Source organism: Exophiala xenobiotica (assembly GCF_000835505.1).
Source record: "Exophiala xenobiotica strain CBS 118157 unplaced genomic scaffold supercont1.3, whole genome shotgun sequence".
Taxonomy (NCBI): domain Eukaryota; kingdom Fungi; phylum Ascomycota; class Eurotiomycetes; order Chaetothyriales; family Herpotrichiellaceae; genus Exophiala; species Exophiala xenobiotica.
Window position 1 is genome coordinate 353885 of NW_013562492.1, and position 14941 is coordinate 368825.

Genomic DNA, 14941 nt, shown 5'->3' on the forward strand with positions numbered 1-14941 from the left:
GAACGAGACAGCCAGCTTTGCGAGAAAGCAGATTGCAACGATGGAAAGAAGAAAACCACCCATGAGACAGGATGCCAAGAATAGTCATGTGACGCAGCCAATTCCGGACTAGTTTGCCTTCACATCAGACCTCTGATGTACCTCAGACCCAGGAGTGCTTCGTCCGACATCAGTGAGGTCTCCTACGAGGGAGGGCATCTCCAGTGAATACATCCTTTCTGCCATACCGACTCCCTTATATTTTAAGGTCCCCAGATATTCCTTTGAGTCGGACCGATGGTAGAGGCCTCATGTCGCACTCTACTTAGACCTAGTCTAGCAGTATGTGTCTGGGATTCCCCCTCGAAGGTAGGCCAATTTTGGTTGGCGGGCGGGGCCTCGTCTTCTACGACGGAGAAGGGAATCCTGGGTAGAGCAGCAGGTGTGAGCAGACACCTTGGCCCGTTGACTGTTTGCTATTTTGCTTCTTTGAAGACAGTACTTGTACCATTATGGAAGAAACCCATCTCTAGGAAGAACACTAATATGATTCCTGTCGTAGCTAGGTGCTAGCATCTGCTGCGCTGTCAGATCTCAATGAAATCTCGACCACTGCCTGCAGAGCGAGGAATGGTGTAATAGTAGGATCCAACATCTGCAGACATATGCAAAAAGGACAAAAAACGCTCGAAGTACATCAGACATTATCAGCCGCTGCATCGGCCGCAGCTTCCTGGCGAGGGTCGCGAACATCAGCGACTGCAAGAGCAGTAGGCACGATGCTCAAAGACGTTTCCGACCTGTTCTGGTGAGCTTTGAAGCCACCTTCCGTTTTATCCTCTCCCTTCTCCGGCCACATGACTTGTTTATTGATGATCGCTCTGATCATGCATCCAACCACAACTCCCCAAGCCAGTATCAAGACACAAGTCATGACACAGCCGATTACCCTGATTGCATCAACGTCAAATGCTTCAGCGACGGCGAACGTGGCCGTTGTCAAGGCGGTCTGAGGGAAGATGAAGCTGAACCAAGTCATGGCGAAGGGCATACGATGTTTCTCTCGCAGACAGTCAGCGTTGGAGAGCAAGCTGATGAAGAAGAACCACCAGGCTAGGCCCCACAACCAAAGCGACATCCAGTTTCCACAAAGTCGGAGAATGCGCGAGGCCATCAGGCCGGGAACGTCCATGAATCTCGAAGTCGGACTGGAAGCGATCACTCTCTGCAAGTTCTGTGCCATGCCAATAGTTCCACTGACGGTAAATGCCGAGGGTCCGACTGAGACGAACATGCCAGGCCGAAGTGGTTCTGGAGGTAGTTTCTGTGTCATGAGCCGATAGACAAACGCCGAGTAAATGGTCAGGGAGACGAGAAATCCAATGCCTTGAATGGTGAACCCTGCGATGATGACGCGAATGGCGTGTTGCAAGCTAATTACCTTTGCTGCCAGTTTCGCAGCATGTGGACCAATGATAAGGAGAGGGTAGGCTGGGAAGATCCAGATAGGTGTCATGCGCGCAATTGTGAATGTCAGGGTAGACCATAGGATCAGGTAGATGGTGATGCTGAGTGCGATGGCCACACCACAGTCGAGCCAGAAGAGAACAAGGACAGTGCAGTTGAGCCACGCTCCAACGTTGCCGGTTCCGTACTCGACGATGTTGATCAAAATCGTACCAAATGAGACAGCGAACGCGGGAACGAAGAGCGACTCGGTAGGATGTGTGAAGCTCGCTTTGAACGTCCATGGATACAGCACGAAGCGGGTGATGATCATTGCCCAGATGCTGACGTAGAAGACAATGTTCATCAGGAAGAAGATGAGGCCGATGGTGTAGAGACCATGAAACCTGTAAGGTACTGGGCCTTGTCAGTTTCACACTTTCTGGATTTGGGAAAGGCAGGTCATACCGTCGTGCAATACATTGGCGATACCACCAGTAGCCATGGTCATAGTGAACCACGCCCAGGTGACGTGCTGCATCCTTTGTCTCCAAGATAGATGCTTCGGCGTCTCAGTTTCGGCCTCGTCTTCGTATGGGAATTCAGCTTGCTTTTCATCATCCGTATGCCGTTGCGAGCCGTTGCGATGTGTAGCAGATCCATGTTGGAAGATACTGTCTAGGCTGCGAGACAGGTTCACTGGATGCTCTGGATCTTCGATGGTAGGTGTTCGCCAGCCTTCCTGGCTGCGAGATGTGGTTACCGAGCGAGCAGCACTCCCGTGCTCGTCGCTATAGAAGTGTTGCGCATCTGGATCGTTTCTCTGCATGATGGCCCCATGCTTTCTGAAAGGAGTCGCCGAGCGACGGACTGGGAGCATTGTGCCTGGTTATATTCCACCCCAGCCCAACGACACAATGGCAGAAACGGAAAGTCGGCTGTGTCGAACGCACGCAATCCATGAAACACTCGGAGTCCACCCGCATCCATACAGACGACAGTAAAGAAAAGAACGCCAGTTATGCGAACGGAAAGAAGGGAACGTCTGCGAAGTCAAAGAGGGGCAGATTTCGAGCTTACGCCTATATTTCTCACGTTGTCGTCGACAATAGCGAGGTTGCCCAAGAGGAAAAGAGGCGATGACGATGCCGGCTTTCCGTGTTGAACGAACCATCGAGTTTGAAAGTAGCTTGGCTTGGATTTGATGCCGCCCCACGATTCGTTCCGTTGTGCCATCATGGTTCGGATCTTTTCCTGCAAATCTCGGAGACGACGGGTATGACGATACAAGTTCTGGCTGGAGAAAAATAAGAGGTATATCAACTGTGGTGCCCCAAATTTGCTTGAAATCCACGCTGATTGCATGGTTAAATCCATCGCATCTGGATTTGCTGGCTGGGGGTAAGTCTCTCCCAAATACTGTACCTTTCGATAAATGTCGGTCCTAACAATCAAACAGCACATGGTCTAGGGGTATGATTTTCGCTTCGCATTTACCTATACGAATGAGTCTGTGAAAGGTCCGGGGTTCAAATCCCCGTGTGTCCAGTTATCTTGTTTTTTTTTTGATTATATGGAAATGAGCAGAGATATATTTTTGCTGTGAGCGTGCGTGAGGGAACGAGGAACGTGATTGGTAGACCAGGACGCCGAGGAACCGGCGAGCAGCGGAATGCCAACAAGTGGGCCTCGAAGAGGAGGCAACGAGAAAGACCCAAACACGGCGTGAAGGCCGAGGAAAGGACGGTCAGACCACCATGTAAGAATAAATATATACTGGGTAGTGCGGACAAGTAAATATGAGATCGAAGCAGAGCTTTTGAACACAGTAACAGCCGAGAAATCCGATCCACCACGTTGATGGGACCTCGCCCGGACATATCATGACTTGAAAAAGAGAAGACGAATCCTTGAAAGTAGGCGAGACTTGAACTGGCGATACTAATGCAGCACGATTGAATTGTAAGGCGATATGGTATTTGGCGAGATTTTGCTGTTGAACAAGTACAAGAAAGCTGCTAATCGGTCGAGCCTGAATGACTATCAACTCATTTCGACCGCAAACCCGGCGGGGCTCAGATACCAAGGCTGAACTCGACACCAACATCAATCTCTCTAGCCATTTTCACGATCTTGGAGAAGTCAACTGCCTTGGCCGCAGCTTCTTGCAGATCGGTGATGGAGAAAATCTTGAGGCCAGAGTTATTGACCTGTTCCCGAAGTTAGCGAGCGATATCTTCCTCTGAACCGAAACACTTACCAATTCGGCCGCCTTCTCCATGTTGGTACCTTGCAATCGACACACAATAGGTAAGCGCAAGTTCATCTGTTGTACAACATTGATCAAGCCTTGAGCGATGGCGTCACATCTGACAATACCACCAAAGATGTTGACGAAAATTGCCGTGACCTTGGGATCGCTGGTGATCAAGTCAAATGCCTCTTTGATGGCCTCTGGGGTAGCACCACCGCCAACATCAAGGAAATTCGCAGGGGTGCCACCGTTCAGCTTGATGATATCCATAGTCGCCATGGCGAGTCCAGCACCATTGACAAGACAGCCGATATCACCGTCGAGTTTGATGAAGTTGAGACCTTGCCTATTGAGAGATCAGTGGGAGACTTTGGTCAGCTGGGGAAAAATGCCATACTCTGCAGCCTTGACCTCATCGGGATCTTCTTGCGAAGTATCTCTCCAGCTGAAGACCTCCTTCTGCCGAAACTCGGCGTTATCGTCGAAGTTCAACTTCGCATCCATAGCCAATACTTGATGATCACTGGTCTCACTCAAGGGATTGATTTCAATTTGGGTAGCATCCTTGTCCATGAAAACCTGGTACAGTCTCTGAATGGTATTTTTCGCATCTTCGATGCATTGTTCACTGAACCCGAGTTTTGTTGCAATATTTCTGGCAATCTCATCGGTCACTCCCTGGTTGATATCGATCGGGGTCGTAAGAATAGCGTCAGGCGTCTCTTTGGCCACGGTCTCAATATCCATACCACCCTGCGACGAGGCAACAATGACCGGCGATTGAGTCGATCGATCCATAAGGATGGCAAGGTAGAATTCTCGACGGGCGAATTTACGTTCGCAGATGTATACCGAATTGCAAATGCGGCCTCGAGCACCAGTCTGTTTCGTGACTAGTTTGTGGCCGATCATCTGTTCAGCAAACATCTTCGCTTCTGTAGCACTGTCCAAGGAGTCAGTGCTGGAGGAGCCAGGTCTTTGATGCAGAACAGCATACGAGTAGATGACTCTGACACCTCCTTTCAGGCCGTTGTCAAAAGTACCTTTGCCTCGACCACCCGCAAGGACTTGCGCTTTGATGACCATATCATCTCCGTCTAAAAGAATCAGTATAGGCCCAATCTCTTCAAATGTGCATATATACCAATCTTCCTTGCAATTGTCTCAGCCTCTTGCGCTGTCTTCGCTACCTCTCCATCAGGAACGCCAATACCGTACTGCTGAAAGTTAGGGCTGTCACAGAGACGACGTCTAGTATCATACTGATTTGAGCAGTCTCGCAGAGAGGTATTCGTGAATGCTAAGGTTTCGTCGCTGTTGTACTGAGCTCCGTGCTGGTGAGTCCTGTTGGTCGCTGTTAACCCAAGTAGTTCACCTGCCGTGGTGTTGGAACTTACCCTGATAGCCTTCAAGGCCGGGCCCAAGCTACGGCGACCCAATTTGTACATGATTGTCCACGAACCAAGCCAATGTGAGTCGTGGACAGAAGTGAAGCTGGAATGCAGTCCAGAAAGATAATCAACCTGGCCTGGCGCAGCTTGCTAACGATTGGCAACCCAAACCGACGACCGAGCTTGCGGGCTCAGGGCTGCCATTCGGGGCTAGAGAAGCCGGCCTCTAGGGCTTGGCATACGGAACCCCATTCTCCCGTTCAACTGCCCCTTTCACTCCCTCAATTTTACATACGAGCATGCTTTATGCCTACTGTGATAATACAAGAAGGGACCATAATGTCATGAGCATAGCCCGGTCTCATCCTTTCGGGGCGTCATATACTGATATTGTCATGTGAATACGTTCAGTCACCAACGCTTGAAGGAAGTATTTTAGCGGCCTGTTGAAGCTGCCTTGTTGATCGCAGAATGGGCCTCGCAGCTTTGGCCATCGAATGCTAGGGATACCGTTCGCTATATTACTGACCGTGGCTCCCTATCTAACAAGGAGCTCACCCTCTGTTCGAATTCTACCAGCACGGCATACGAATTCTTCTCGACTCATTTATGGCATGAACTAGTCGACGGCCACCAATGTCGTCGTCACCGGCGCCGCACTGTTGGGACAAACACACCCTCCATTCGCTCCGGAACTAATACTCGTCACTGGTGGCGCCGTACAGTGTGGACTAGCTGTCCACGGTGCCGCGGAAATCGTACTCGTCGCCTGTGACGGACTGATTGTCTCCGCCTTTACCAGCACGGCGATCACGGCGCCCGTGTTCAGTGAGAAGGGCCGGTGTCCCAACACCCTCAAAATCGATGCGATCTCGCCCGAGTGCGACGTGAAACTCAGCCAGGTGGAACAGTCGCTCGAGAAAATATCGTCGAGAACTTGCTTCGAGCGCAAATCCTGTGCTGAATCCGTCTCGGCAGTCACGCCAGTCCAGAGCTCGTCGTATTCTGAGAATCCAGCCTCGAACTTCCACGACGGAAACATATCGTGGATATACGTCTTGTTGCTACGGTGGTCGCACGTGTGCTCGGAGATGCCCTCTCTGAGTTTCTCCTTGATGGTCGGGAGGAATGCGTGCTTCGCGGGCAACGGAAGGCCAGAGAATGTGAGATTTGCCGTGGCCAGGCACCGTGAGAGCGGCGAGACGTAGTAGTTCTCCGGCGTGGGGATTTTCTGGGTCTGGATGCGAGACAACCAGAACGCATTGGCCTTGAGAGCCTGAGCTATGCCGTTGTCCGTCAGATGCGCGTCGGACCATGTCGCTGTCGCATTGCCATTCAGGAGAGACCAGTAGCAGTTCCATGCTGGTGTGCCGTAATAGGATTCGGCTGCGTTGTGCCAGCCTTCGCCATGTCGACCCATGAAGAGAACTTTGTAGTCGACGTTCTTGGGGGACTTTGCGTTTAAAGACGAGACCAAAATGGCAAACTTTTGCCATTGAGTCAGAGACGCCGCATTCGCCCGGTCACTTGAGTATGTCTGGTTGATGAGACCGAAATTGGCTGCAGTCTACCGTGCATGAGTGCCAGTCCTTGGTAAGGCAGAGCTTTGCTTACATAGTCAAACGTCGTGGCATTGGTAGAGTTGTCGTCTTGCAGGAAATAACCCGTCACGGTTGAATATTGAATGTATGAAGATGCATGGGCGGCGGCGGCGATTGCACCAGCGGCGCTGCTCAAGACGAGAGCAAACTCCCAACAGACCATTTTGAGGACGTTGCGAAATGAGCGACTTTGGACTTTGCCTTCGAAAATTGGTGACGGAGTCCACTGCTTTGTCCTGTCACGAGCAACTGGCCTCTATATAATATCGACAATGTCATGGAGAGCTCATTTCTTGCACTATCCAATGCTACCTCACCATTCAATATAGTAACCCGTCATCTACGGAGTATACTCGTTGCTGTACGATCAGGTTGACGAATCAGCGGTCAATGTTCCGGGGCGTGCATAGTACTGCATACCGCTGGAAAATTGGAGCACTGATCGCGCTAGTAATCTGAACCACATTGTTCCTGGCCCATGGCACGAGTCGGCAATCGCTTAGACATTGGCGCTGCCTAAGGATTCAGATATAAAAAGATGCAGCGGTGGGACGACGGGGTTGGGAGGAGTGAAATGAACTTGGCATACTCCGAAGAGATAGAGCGTGAGGAGATTGCCAGGACTCATAGCCACACGGAACTGCATGCCACTCGGGAGAGACCACAGCTCGGCTGGAAGCCAGGCTCTTCAAGAGCCATCATCAAGGCTCGCAGAGATGAACAATAAACCCTGTCGTTGGACTTATCTCTCACACCACGCCTGCTTCTGTCGTATCTATAGTTCTTCTACATGCTTTGCAGGCCAGTCACGTATCCAGCACAGGACAACTCTTAAGATTCTGATAGTTCCAGTCAAAAGCGACCCAGACACCATAGAGATGGACCTGACTTGCAAAGACAACGAGAATGTGGAATATTTGGTGCGATGAGAACCATATGTCGAAAGAGCCCGGCCAAATCGATTCTGGTATTCGAGTCAAGAAGAAGAAGGCACCGATGCCATAGACAAGGCCCTCCAGCAGGTAGTATTGCATGCCGGACCTTATCAGCATTTCATTCCAGCCGTAAAGAAGGAGGCCGTGGATGATTGGAGCAAATCCCGAAAGTGCCGTCAGGATGAATGCCCAGGAACGATGACTTCGGTACTCTAAGCCCTGCAGTTGCGGATGCAAGACCAGAACCGACGTGATAATGCTGAGCGTAATGATCATTGTCCAGTACGTCCAACATATTGCAGGTTCGCATCGGAACCCGACGTAGATACCAGAGAAGAAAGACCCGAGTATCAATGTCAAGATACCGACGTAGTCCACTCTGAGCATCAGGGCGGACATGTGCATTGAGTGGTTCATAAGCGTATGATAAGCAGCAGAGAGGACCATCGTGATTGCAGCCGTCGCGATGTTAGAGCCGAAAACGATATGATCCATAAGCGAGGCTTCGGGGTAGAGATGGTTGATTCCAAAATAGGTCAAAGCTTGGCCGAGAACGAAAAGGAAACCCGGAATAAGATGTGTATAGATGTTGACGGTCTCGTTATGAAGGTGGCCCAGAGAGTAGGCACATATACGCCATGAGTTCGAAACCGGGCGGTAACCCGACCTCATGAAGTGGTTGTCTCGATACCAATGAGGGAGGTCTTCATATGCTAGTAGTCCCCTGTGCGTATTGCTCGAAGCCAGAGTCGGACGCTCGTTGGGTTGCTTCGACACGCTCGGAGCTCGGGCTAGCTTGGCTTTTGGTCTTCGATATGCGACGATGAACGACATTTCCTTCCTACGCCAGAAGCTGACAAATGAATAACTCCAGGCGCGCTGGCCAAATTCCGAGACTCCAGGATCAAATTAAGCAATAGTCGTAACGCTTCAGGACATTGTATGAAGGCGCAAACGGGGGCGTCAAGCGCTCATTCCGGGAGATAGATCGAAGTTCGAGTACTCTGCGATTGTCCATGCGGAGGAGCTCCTCCTCATATTGTAACCTGCAGGGAGCCATGATGGGGCAGATAGGCAAAAGAAATACGCGAAGTGGCTGAAATTTTTGGGTGGGCCAGTGACTATACCGCCGATCAGCACCCAGCATTTCCAATCGGAGTCTGGGTCGGAACGTTGCTATGGGCCAAATATCCGAAGCATTCCGTATGCATAGGTGTGGTTGACATTATGTTCCTGACCGTGCCCTTATCTGGGAGCCGTATTTGGGCTGGCTCGTCGAGACAGTTGTGGTTGTTTTAGGCTTCTATCCTTCGTGTGGGCGCAACAGCAGAAGCTTAGCAGAACGCTTAATAATATGGTCGACCCGTCGTTAAGAGTACCCAAATCTGCCTCGAATGCACACCTTGTCTTTTTCCAGTATCTCAAAGGCCATGTACTCGTTTGAAGAGTCCTCCGAGTTGGATGGTCTCATTGAAACTCTCGCGTTCAAAACCGTAGGCACTTTTATGGGCCGTATGAAGGCAATCTCCATCCAACGCGGATTTTCTTTGCGGCAGAACTCGGCGTAGCCCGTAGGTAAGGTACTTTGCTCCAGCGAGGCGAAAGCTTTCACCGCGACATGGTTTCCATGTGCAATGATGCCGGGCAATCCCAGCATTCTTGCCGCAATTGCAGAGATGTGAATGGGATTGTAGTCTTTGCAAACCTTTGCCCATAGCGAGGGGTCGTCGGCTTTAAAACTGAACGGTACAGACTCCATCCATTTCGTCGAGGGGTCGGCGTCTGATGGTCGTGCCTGGTGACTGGCATGGATCTCATGCTTCGAAAACTGTAGGATGGTAAAGATTTGTCTGAACACGGTGACTTGCTGCCCCGAAGCCTCACTGGGAATCTGTAGACTCACTACAAGGTCATATTCGAACCCTCGTCTGACCAGACCGCACTTTTGGGAACAAGAAGTAGTCAAGGTAGCTCCGACGAAGGGCATAAGGAGTGGCATTGTGCATAGGTCAGGCCGTAATAGCTCAATCCGATTTCGAACATTGACTGCGCCAAGTGGACGAACTTTGCAGTTATTGCGAGCCAGCAATAGCAACATGGCTGGTTCAGTCAATGCAGAAAGGAACAGCAGCTGCTGAGGGCCAGGCCATGATACACCAACAAGAGCGCTTCTTCCATCAGCGGCTATGTAAGCATCCAGGTCCGCCTGGCTGGTTTGAAGAGGCATAGTCAAGGAAATTTGCTGGTCGGTAGGAACTTCTCTGAAACTGAGTTTGATCCATGGTCCGAAAGCCGAATGGCTGATAGACCTAGAGAGAAGCTTGCTCAAAACAACCAAAATGTCGAAGCCAGACAGTTGATTCGGTGAGAAGTTGAGCCTAGCGGGGCTTTCAGACTCCCATATAGGCAGTAGATGAGGACAGAAAAGGCGAGGTCCTCCAAGTAGCAGGACAGCACCGGAGATGATAATGGTAGCGAGCACCATCATGAAGGGCATTGCGAGTCACGCTTTGTAAGGAGAAGAGATTTAGAATCCCGAAATTAGGTATCTTACTGGGGCAAAAGCATGGATGGAGACACCGAGTATCAATGCTTGATGGCTGAGGATGCAATCCCGACATATGGACAGGACACATATGAAGGAGATGGTGGTGAACGCGAAGGTGAAACCTGGAGAGGGCGCCATCGTGCCCATTTTTGCGTCTCCAAGAATGACGCGCCTCTGCTGCCAAATTTCCTGGGGACATGAACATGCGACCGATTTGCATTCTTCCCAAACAATCTTCTCGGAACTTGATCCAGCTTTCACTGACCATGATCATTGCCTAGCGGTGCATCCAATCCATTGTTCCTATATCTGACTGTCCGTTCATCGCCAGAATGCCGTCGAGATCGCCTTCCAGAGGCCGCTCCCCTGCACGCTCTCACACTGCCACATCCGTACGGCGAGCACCTTCACGAGGTTACAGCCGTTCTCCTTCTCCTCGTCGATCCGCTTCACCAAGATCGCTACCTCAGAGAGATGGACGCAATGGCAATGCTCGAGGGAGAAGTCGCAGTCGCAGCGCATCGCGAAGCAGAAGCCCAAGTCGCGGTGACAGGAGGTCATATCGAGATCGCAGCTACACGCGCAGCCTGAGCAGGGAAAGCCGACGAGTTCAGAGCTCGAAGATTGTGGTGGAAAAACTCACCAGGAACGTGACGGAATCACATTTGCGCGAGATCTTTGGGTCTTATGGTCGCATCGAGTCAATTGACCTTCCGCTCAACAAACAATGTACGTGAGATCAACGACAGTGCAGGATTTATCTAATGTTGAGCAGTCATGACAAATCGAGGGACGGCCTACATCCTCTACGACCACCCGTCAGGGTCAGAAGCTGCTATTGCTCATATGCACGAAGCGCAACTGGACGGCATGGTCATCTCAGTCAGCATTGTCCTACCTCGTCGGGCATTCTCTCGCTTGCCTCCCCCAGCCAGGTCTTCCAGACCAGGTCCACCACCATCTAGATACGGGGCGCCTCCGAGAGGACCACCGCCTGCTAGATATCGAAGTCCACCAGCTAGAAGAGGAGGGTTTGGAGGTGGAAGAAGAGGCGCAGATGAAGATACCTACATCCCACGAGCCCCATATTCAAGATCACCTTCACCCCCGCGACACCGACGGCGACGCAGCCCTTCATATTCGAGGTCACCTTCAAGGAGTCCGCCTCGGCGACGAGGACCGCCAGCCCGAAGCCCGCCACCGCGGAGGCGAAGAAGTCCAAGTTACAGTTCTAGGAGCAGTTATAGTCGGAGCAGAAGCAGGTCGAGAAGCCGCTCATGGAGCCGGCCGCGGTATGGTGGTAGGAGATGACCCAGACAGCCATTTTCCCGGGCGCCAGACGGTGCCCAAACCAAGAAGAGAGCCTAGAATTCCAGCCGAAGCAACGGCGCTACCGAGAATCAAGGTCTGACTGTTGCATTAGAAGAGCCATAGACGGCTATCTATGTCAGATGTTCATCTATGATTGTAAGAGTAGACACTATATCTCAGGGAGGTATCGCCTCGAACGTCAAGAAGATTACTTGACGAGACTAGGGTGCCCACGGGTGCCCTTGTCCAATAATGCCACCTTTTTTCTGTCCTGACAATGTCTCGCAGTACACATAAGAATCACAATTTGTCCCTTGCATACAGAAATCTTGGCGTGTGGAGAGTCGCCGATCAACCTCAATCGCGTGTTGAATTGGACCATGAAGTTTCGGGCTGACCACCACGATCGCAAAACAATTTCTCGGCCACGATCGAGCAGCATTGACCTGTCCAGATCCCCTTTCTCAAGCTTCAATTCACTTCAACCTTCCCACAACTGTACTCTTCTCCCTTTCGATGACAGCGTGTCTTTATTCAAAACTTTCCTCTCCGGAGCATCCCTTCAATCGCATCCTGGGAACTCCCTAGCGCCTGCGGCTTGCGAGTCGATCACCAACCTTTCCCTAGGTCGATCATCATGAGCAGCGGGCCCCAAACTCCCATGACTCCTGATGGAGTCGATCATCCTGGCGACGACCAGCTCGAAAGTGATGATGAAGCTCAAGTTGACACAACTATGCTAGACGATGACGAGGCGGGAGAACAACGAACACTACAGAATGGAAAGCCCTACGCCGTGTCCGATGAACCTACAAACTACAGCGTCTTCTCAAATCCCGTTGACTTGGGTCAAATGCGGCAGAGACTTCATGATCTCGAGGAGCCCATCGAGCTCCCAATCGCCGACTTCGAAGCCTACTACCCTTTCGTTGACAATGTTTGGCGCAAGATGAGAACAGGAGAACAGCCGGAGACCAGTGTGAGGACGGACTACTACGCCTGTAGGCTCCGCAAGAATGCCAGTCAGAAAGCTCATGTCCCGCGACCAACTCCCGAAGGTAAACAGTCAAGGAAGAAACGAGTGCGGGATGACAAGACCTGCGGTATGACAATGAAAGTTGTCTACAGCTCCGGGCCGGTTCACAGCTGCACGATTTCAAGGGCGGTAGACAATTTTCAGAAACATTCGCATGACCTGGATTATATTGACTCAACCAAACGCAACTCTGGGATAATGGATACCGCACGTCGTGAAGCGACCAAGGGCTTCTTGCCGGCCTCGGTCTATTGGAAGATGTGGGAAGAGCCGGACAAGATGGAAGCTGCAGGAGGCAAATACATGAAGGTGTCCGATGTCCGCAATGTCCAGTACGCCTGGCGACAAGAAAACCAGCTGGCCATACTAAAGGCACATACTGGCTTCAACCAGGCTCGTGCTCCCCGTCAACGTCCTCCAACACCACCTAAGATGCCTGCACCACCTGTGCAACCAGGAGTGTTTGGAAGGCTGGAACCAGGCAAGCCAGAGACCGCCAGACCCGAATCAGGACCAGTGACCGTGGACACCCTGCAATATCCTCAACACGCTCGAAGCTTTCTGGACGCCTATGTTCCTGACCTGAAGGCTGTCGCAAGCCGCGGCCGACCTCATATCACACTCACCTGGGCGAGCAGTCTCGACAGCAAGATCACCCAGGTGGTGGGCGCCTCGACAGTTATTTCTGGGCCAGAGACGAAAGCAATGACGCACTATCTACGAAGTCGTCACGATGCTATCCTCATTGGTGTCACGACAGCCATGATCGACGACCCAGCTCTCAACTGTCGGCTCGCCAACCCCACTGGCTATGGTGGCTTACCGTTGGAATACCAGCCAAGGCCTATTATCATCGATCCTCATGCCAAACTTGTTATTCAACCTGAGATGAAAGTCCTCAAAGCTGCAGCCGAGGGTCGTGGTAAAGGCCCATGGGTCGTGGTGGCCCCAGGGGCTATGCTGCATCCTGTGGCCGTCAGTACCCTGAAGTCCCATGGAGGTGAATACCTCATGATCAATGACTATCATCCTCAGGCTGGAGGTCTGAATTGGGAAGGACTGTTCAACGTGCTTTTCCGCGAGGGGATCAAGAGTGTTATGATTGAAGGAGGTGGCATTGTTCTATCCGAACTTCTAAAGTGGCGCTACACTCACCTGATTGATTCTGTCATCATGACCATTGCCCCCACGTTCTTTGGGAAGGGAGGAGTACCAGTATCGCCTGATCCGACGTTTGACTACTCTGGCAGACCTATTGCGACAAGATTGAGAGATGTTCGATGGCAGCCAATGGGCGAGTCGGATGTTGTCCTCTGCGGACACATGGGTTTCGATCGACCTGCCAATGGAATCTTGCCGGGCATCGAAGAATTCTCCCGAGCCGCTCCAGACGCCTCAAATCAGCAGCAGAAGGGACAACCACCTCAGCCCCAGGTGCAGCCACCACCACAGCATCCGCCTCCCAACCATCATCCGTCACAGCATCAGCAGCAGCAACCGCCACAACAACCACTTCCACCCCCATCTCAGGGCCCCGCGCCGCATCCTGGCCACACAACACCAGCACCGTCTCACGCATCGCCTGAAAGGTAATCCCAAGAAGGGTGCTGGCCAGCAAACGGAAGGACTTGCTTGGGTCCCGACCCAGGCAAATGTGACGTATGAAGGACAGAACGAAATGACACAACCCACAGAGCTTGATGAACTGGAATTATCGGGCGAGACAATGGGAGCGGCGCTTTTTAGAGACGACTTGCCTTCAGGAGCTCAACATGCAGGAAGAAAGGAACGAGCTACGACTATCACGACGGGACTAATACCAAAAATCGTTTAGCATTAGACTTGCTTTGGGAGCGACGGAGCAGCAGGAGAATCTGAAAAATCTGCTTCACCGGCAGAAAGCCACCAGCGACAGATTGCTGAGTTGAATGATGGCAGACCTTCTTTCTCATATGGTTGGAGAACGATTCAGCTGGGCTGACAGGATTTTGAATTCCTCAAGTAGCTAGTTCATTGCAAAGCAAAATCAGCAACCCTCCCAGACATCAATGAGCTGCTCTTGACATTGCTGTGCTGTAAGCTTCTGTTGTGTGGGGGGCATGCACATGCCGGGTTGAGTGAGTATTCCTTTTTGGGCGTTGATTTGAAAATACTTCTGTGGTACCATTTTTGATTTCGGGACAACCTCTGTCCGGATGTCAGCCATGGTCTGGTCCTAAGCAGCCGCCTGTCGCAGCGAGACATACTACGTATTGGTCTCTCGATTGCGGAATATCTCCGTATGTGTGATGGAGTAATTCGCCGCAAACAGGTCTCAATCAAATACTTTATTAGGTATAGTGCGAACCGAACTTCACAAAGAGTACCCACGCAGCAGGTCCAGTGCTTGGGCCACAAGCCAGTTCCGGCCATGGAGAAGGAGCATCCGGCTATATAAGAC

The 14941-nt window shown here is 51.5% G+C and overlaps 6 protein-coding genes and 1 non-coding gene across 7 annotated transcripts; 2 read left to right on the top strand and 5 right to left on the bottom strand.

Annotated features, from left to right (window-relative positions):
* Window positions 1-479: 479 nt before the first annotated feature.
* Window positions 480-2964, bottom strand: PV05_04293 (uncharacterized protein). The gene is made up of 2 exons (XM_013460692.1): window positions 1894-2964; window positions 480-1842 (listed from the first exon to the last, which is right to left on the bottom strand). The coding sequence occupies exons 1-2, from the start codon at window positions 2303-2305 to the stop codon at window positions 677-679; spliced, it is 1578 nt and encodes a 525-aa protein (XP_013316146.1). The 5' UTR covers window positions 2306-2964; the 3' UTR covers window positions 480-676.
* PV05_04294 lies at window positions 2882-2973 on the top strand. The gene has a single exon. It is a non-coding gene; the product is annotated as a tRNA-Ala (tRNA).
* Window positions 2974-3203: 230 nt separating this feature from the next.
* PV05_04295 (uncharacterized protein) lies at window positions 3204-5231 on the bottom strand. Its single transcript, XM_013460693.1, has 7 exons — window positions 5077-5231; window positions 4943-5023; window positions 4824-4896; window positions 4677-4776; window positions 4077-4622; window positions 3686-4025; window positions 3204-3635 (listed from the first exon to the last, which is right to left on the bottom strand). The coding sequence occupies exons 1-7, from the start codon at window positions 5125-5127 to the stop codon at window positions 3501-3503; spliced, it is 1326 nt and encodes a 441-aa protein (XP_013316147.1). The 5' UTR covers window positions 5128-5231; the 3' UTR covers window positions 3204-3500.
* Window positions 5232-5542: 311 nt separating this feature from the next.
* Window positions 5543-6840, bottom strand: PV05_04296 (uncharacterized protein). The gene is made up of 2 exons (XM_013460694.1): window positions 6685-6840; window positions 5543-6637 (listed from the first exon to the last, which is right to left on the bottom strand). Exons 1-2 carry the CDS (start codon window positions 6832-6834, stop codon window positions 5690-5692), a joined length of 1098 nt encoding a protein of 365 aa, XP_013316148.1. The 5' UTR covers window positions 6835-6840; the 3' UTR covers window positions 5543-5689.
* A 637-nt stretch (window positions 6841-7477) lies between these two features.
* PV05_04297 (uncharacterized protein) lies at window positions 7478-8440 on the bottom strand (the record flags this gene model as incomplete). The annotated part of the gene is made up of 1 exon (XM_013460695.1): window positions 7478-8440. The coding sequence occupies one exon, from the start codon at window positions 8438-8440 to the stop codon at window positions 7478-7480; it is 963 nt and encodes a 320-aa protein (XP_013316149.1).
* Window positions 8441-8975: 535 nt separating this feature from the next.
* On the bottom strand, window positions 8976-10103 carry PV05_04298 (uncharacterized protein; the record flags this gene model as incomplete). The annotated part of the gene is made up of 1 exon (XM_013460696.1): window positions 8976-10103. The coding sequence occupies one exon, from the start codon at window positions 10101-10103 to the stop codon at window positions 8976-8978; it is 1128 nt and encodes a 375-aa protein (XP_013316150.1).
* Window positions 10104-11832: 1729 nt separating this feature from the next.
* Window positions 11833-14853, top strand: PV05_04299 (uncharacterized protein). The gene has a single exon (XM_013460697.1). It carries the CDS (start codon window positions 12103-12105, stop codon window positions 14092-14094), a length of 1992 nt encoding a protein of 663 aa, XP_013316151.1. The 5' UTR covers window positions 11833-12102; the 3' UTR covers window positions 14095-14853.
* The last annotated feature ends 88 nt before the right edge of the window (window positions 14854-14941 follow it).

What these genes read in the sequence shown, in the direction of transcription:
- PV05_04293 (XM_013460692.1), bottom strand. Translation starts at nt 2,305, where the DNA reads ATGCTCCCAGTCCGTCGCTCGGCGACTCCTTTCAGAAAGCATGGGGCC. An exon ending in CGCCAATGTATTGCACGACG is followed by an intron (nt 1,843 to 1,893) that starts GTATGACCTGCC and finishes GACAAGGCCCAG; the next exon opens with TACCTTACAGGTTTCATGGT.
- PV05_04295 (XM_013460693.1), bottom strand. Translation starts at nt 5,127, where the DNA reads ATGTACAAATTGGGTCGCCGTAGCTTGGGCCCGGCCTTGAAGGCTATC. An exon ending in GATGAGGTCAAGGCTGCAGA is followed by an intron (nt 4,026 to 4,076) that starts GTATGGCATTTT and finishes ATCTCTCAATAG; the next exon opens with GCAAGGTCTCAACTTCATCA. An exon ending in TGGAGAAGGCGGCCGAATTG is followed by an intron (nt 3,636 to 3,685) that starts GTAAGTGTTTCG and finishes CTTCGGGAACAG; the next exon opens with GTCAATAACTCTGGCCTCAA.
- PV05_04299 (XM_013460697.1), top strand. Translation starts at nt 12,103, where the DNA reads ATGAGCAGCGGGCCCCAAACTCCCATGACTCCTGATGGAGTCGATCAT.
- PV05_04296 (XM_013460694.1), bottom strand. Translation starts at nt 6,834, where the DNA reads ATGGTCTGTTGGGAGTTTGCTCTCGTCTTGAGCAGCGCCGCTGGTGCA. An exon ending in ATGCCACGACGTTTGACTAT is followed by an intron (nt 6,638 to 6,684) that starts GTAAGCAAAGCT and finishes CATGCACGGTAG; the next exon opens with ACTGCAGCCAATTTCGGTCT.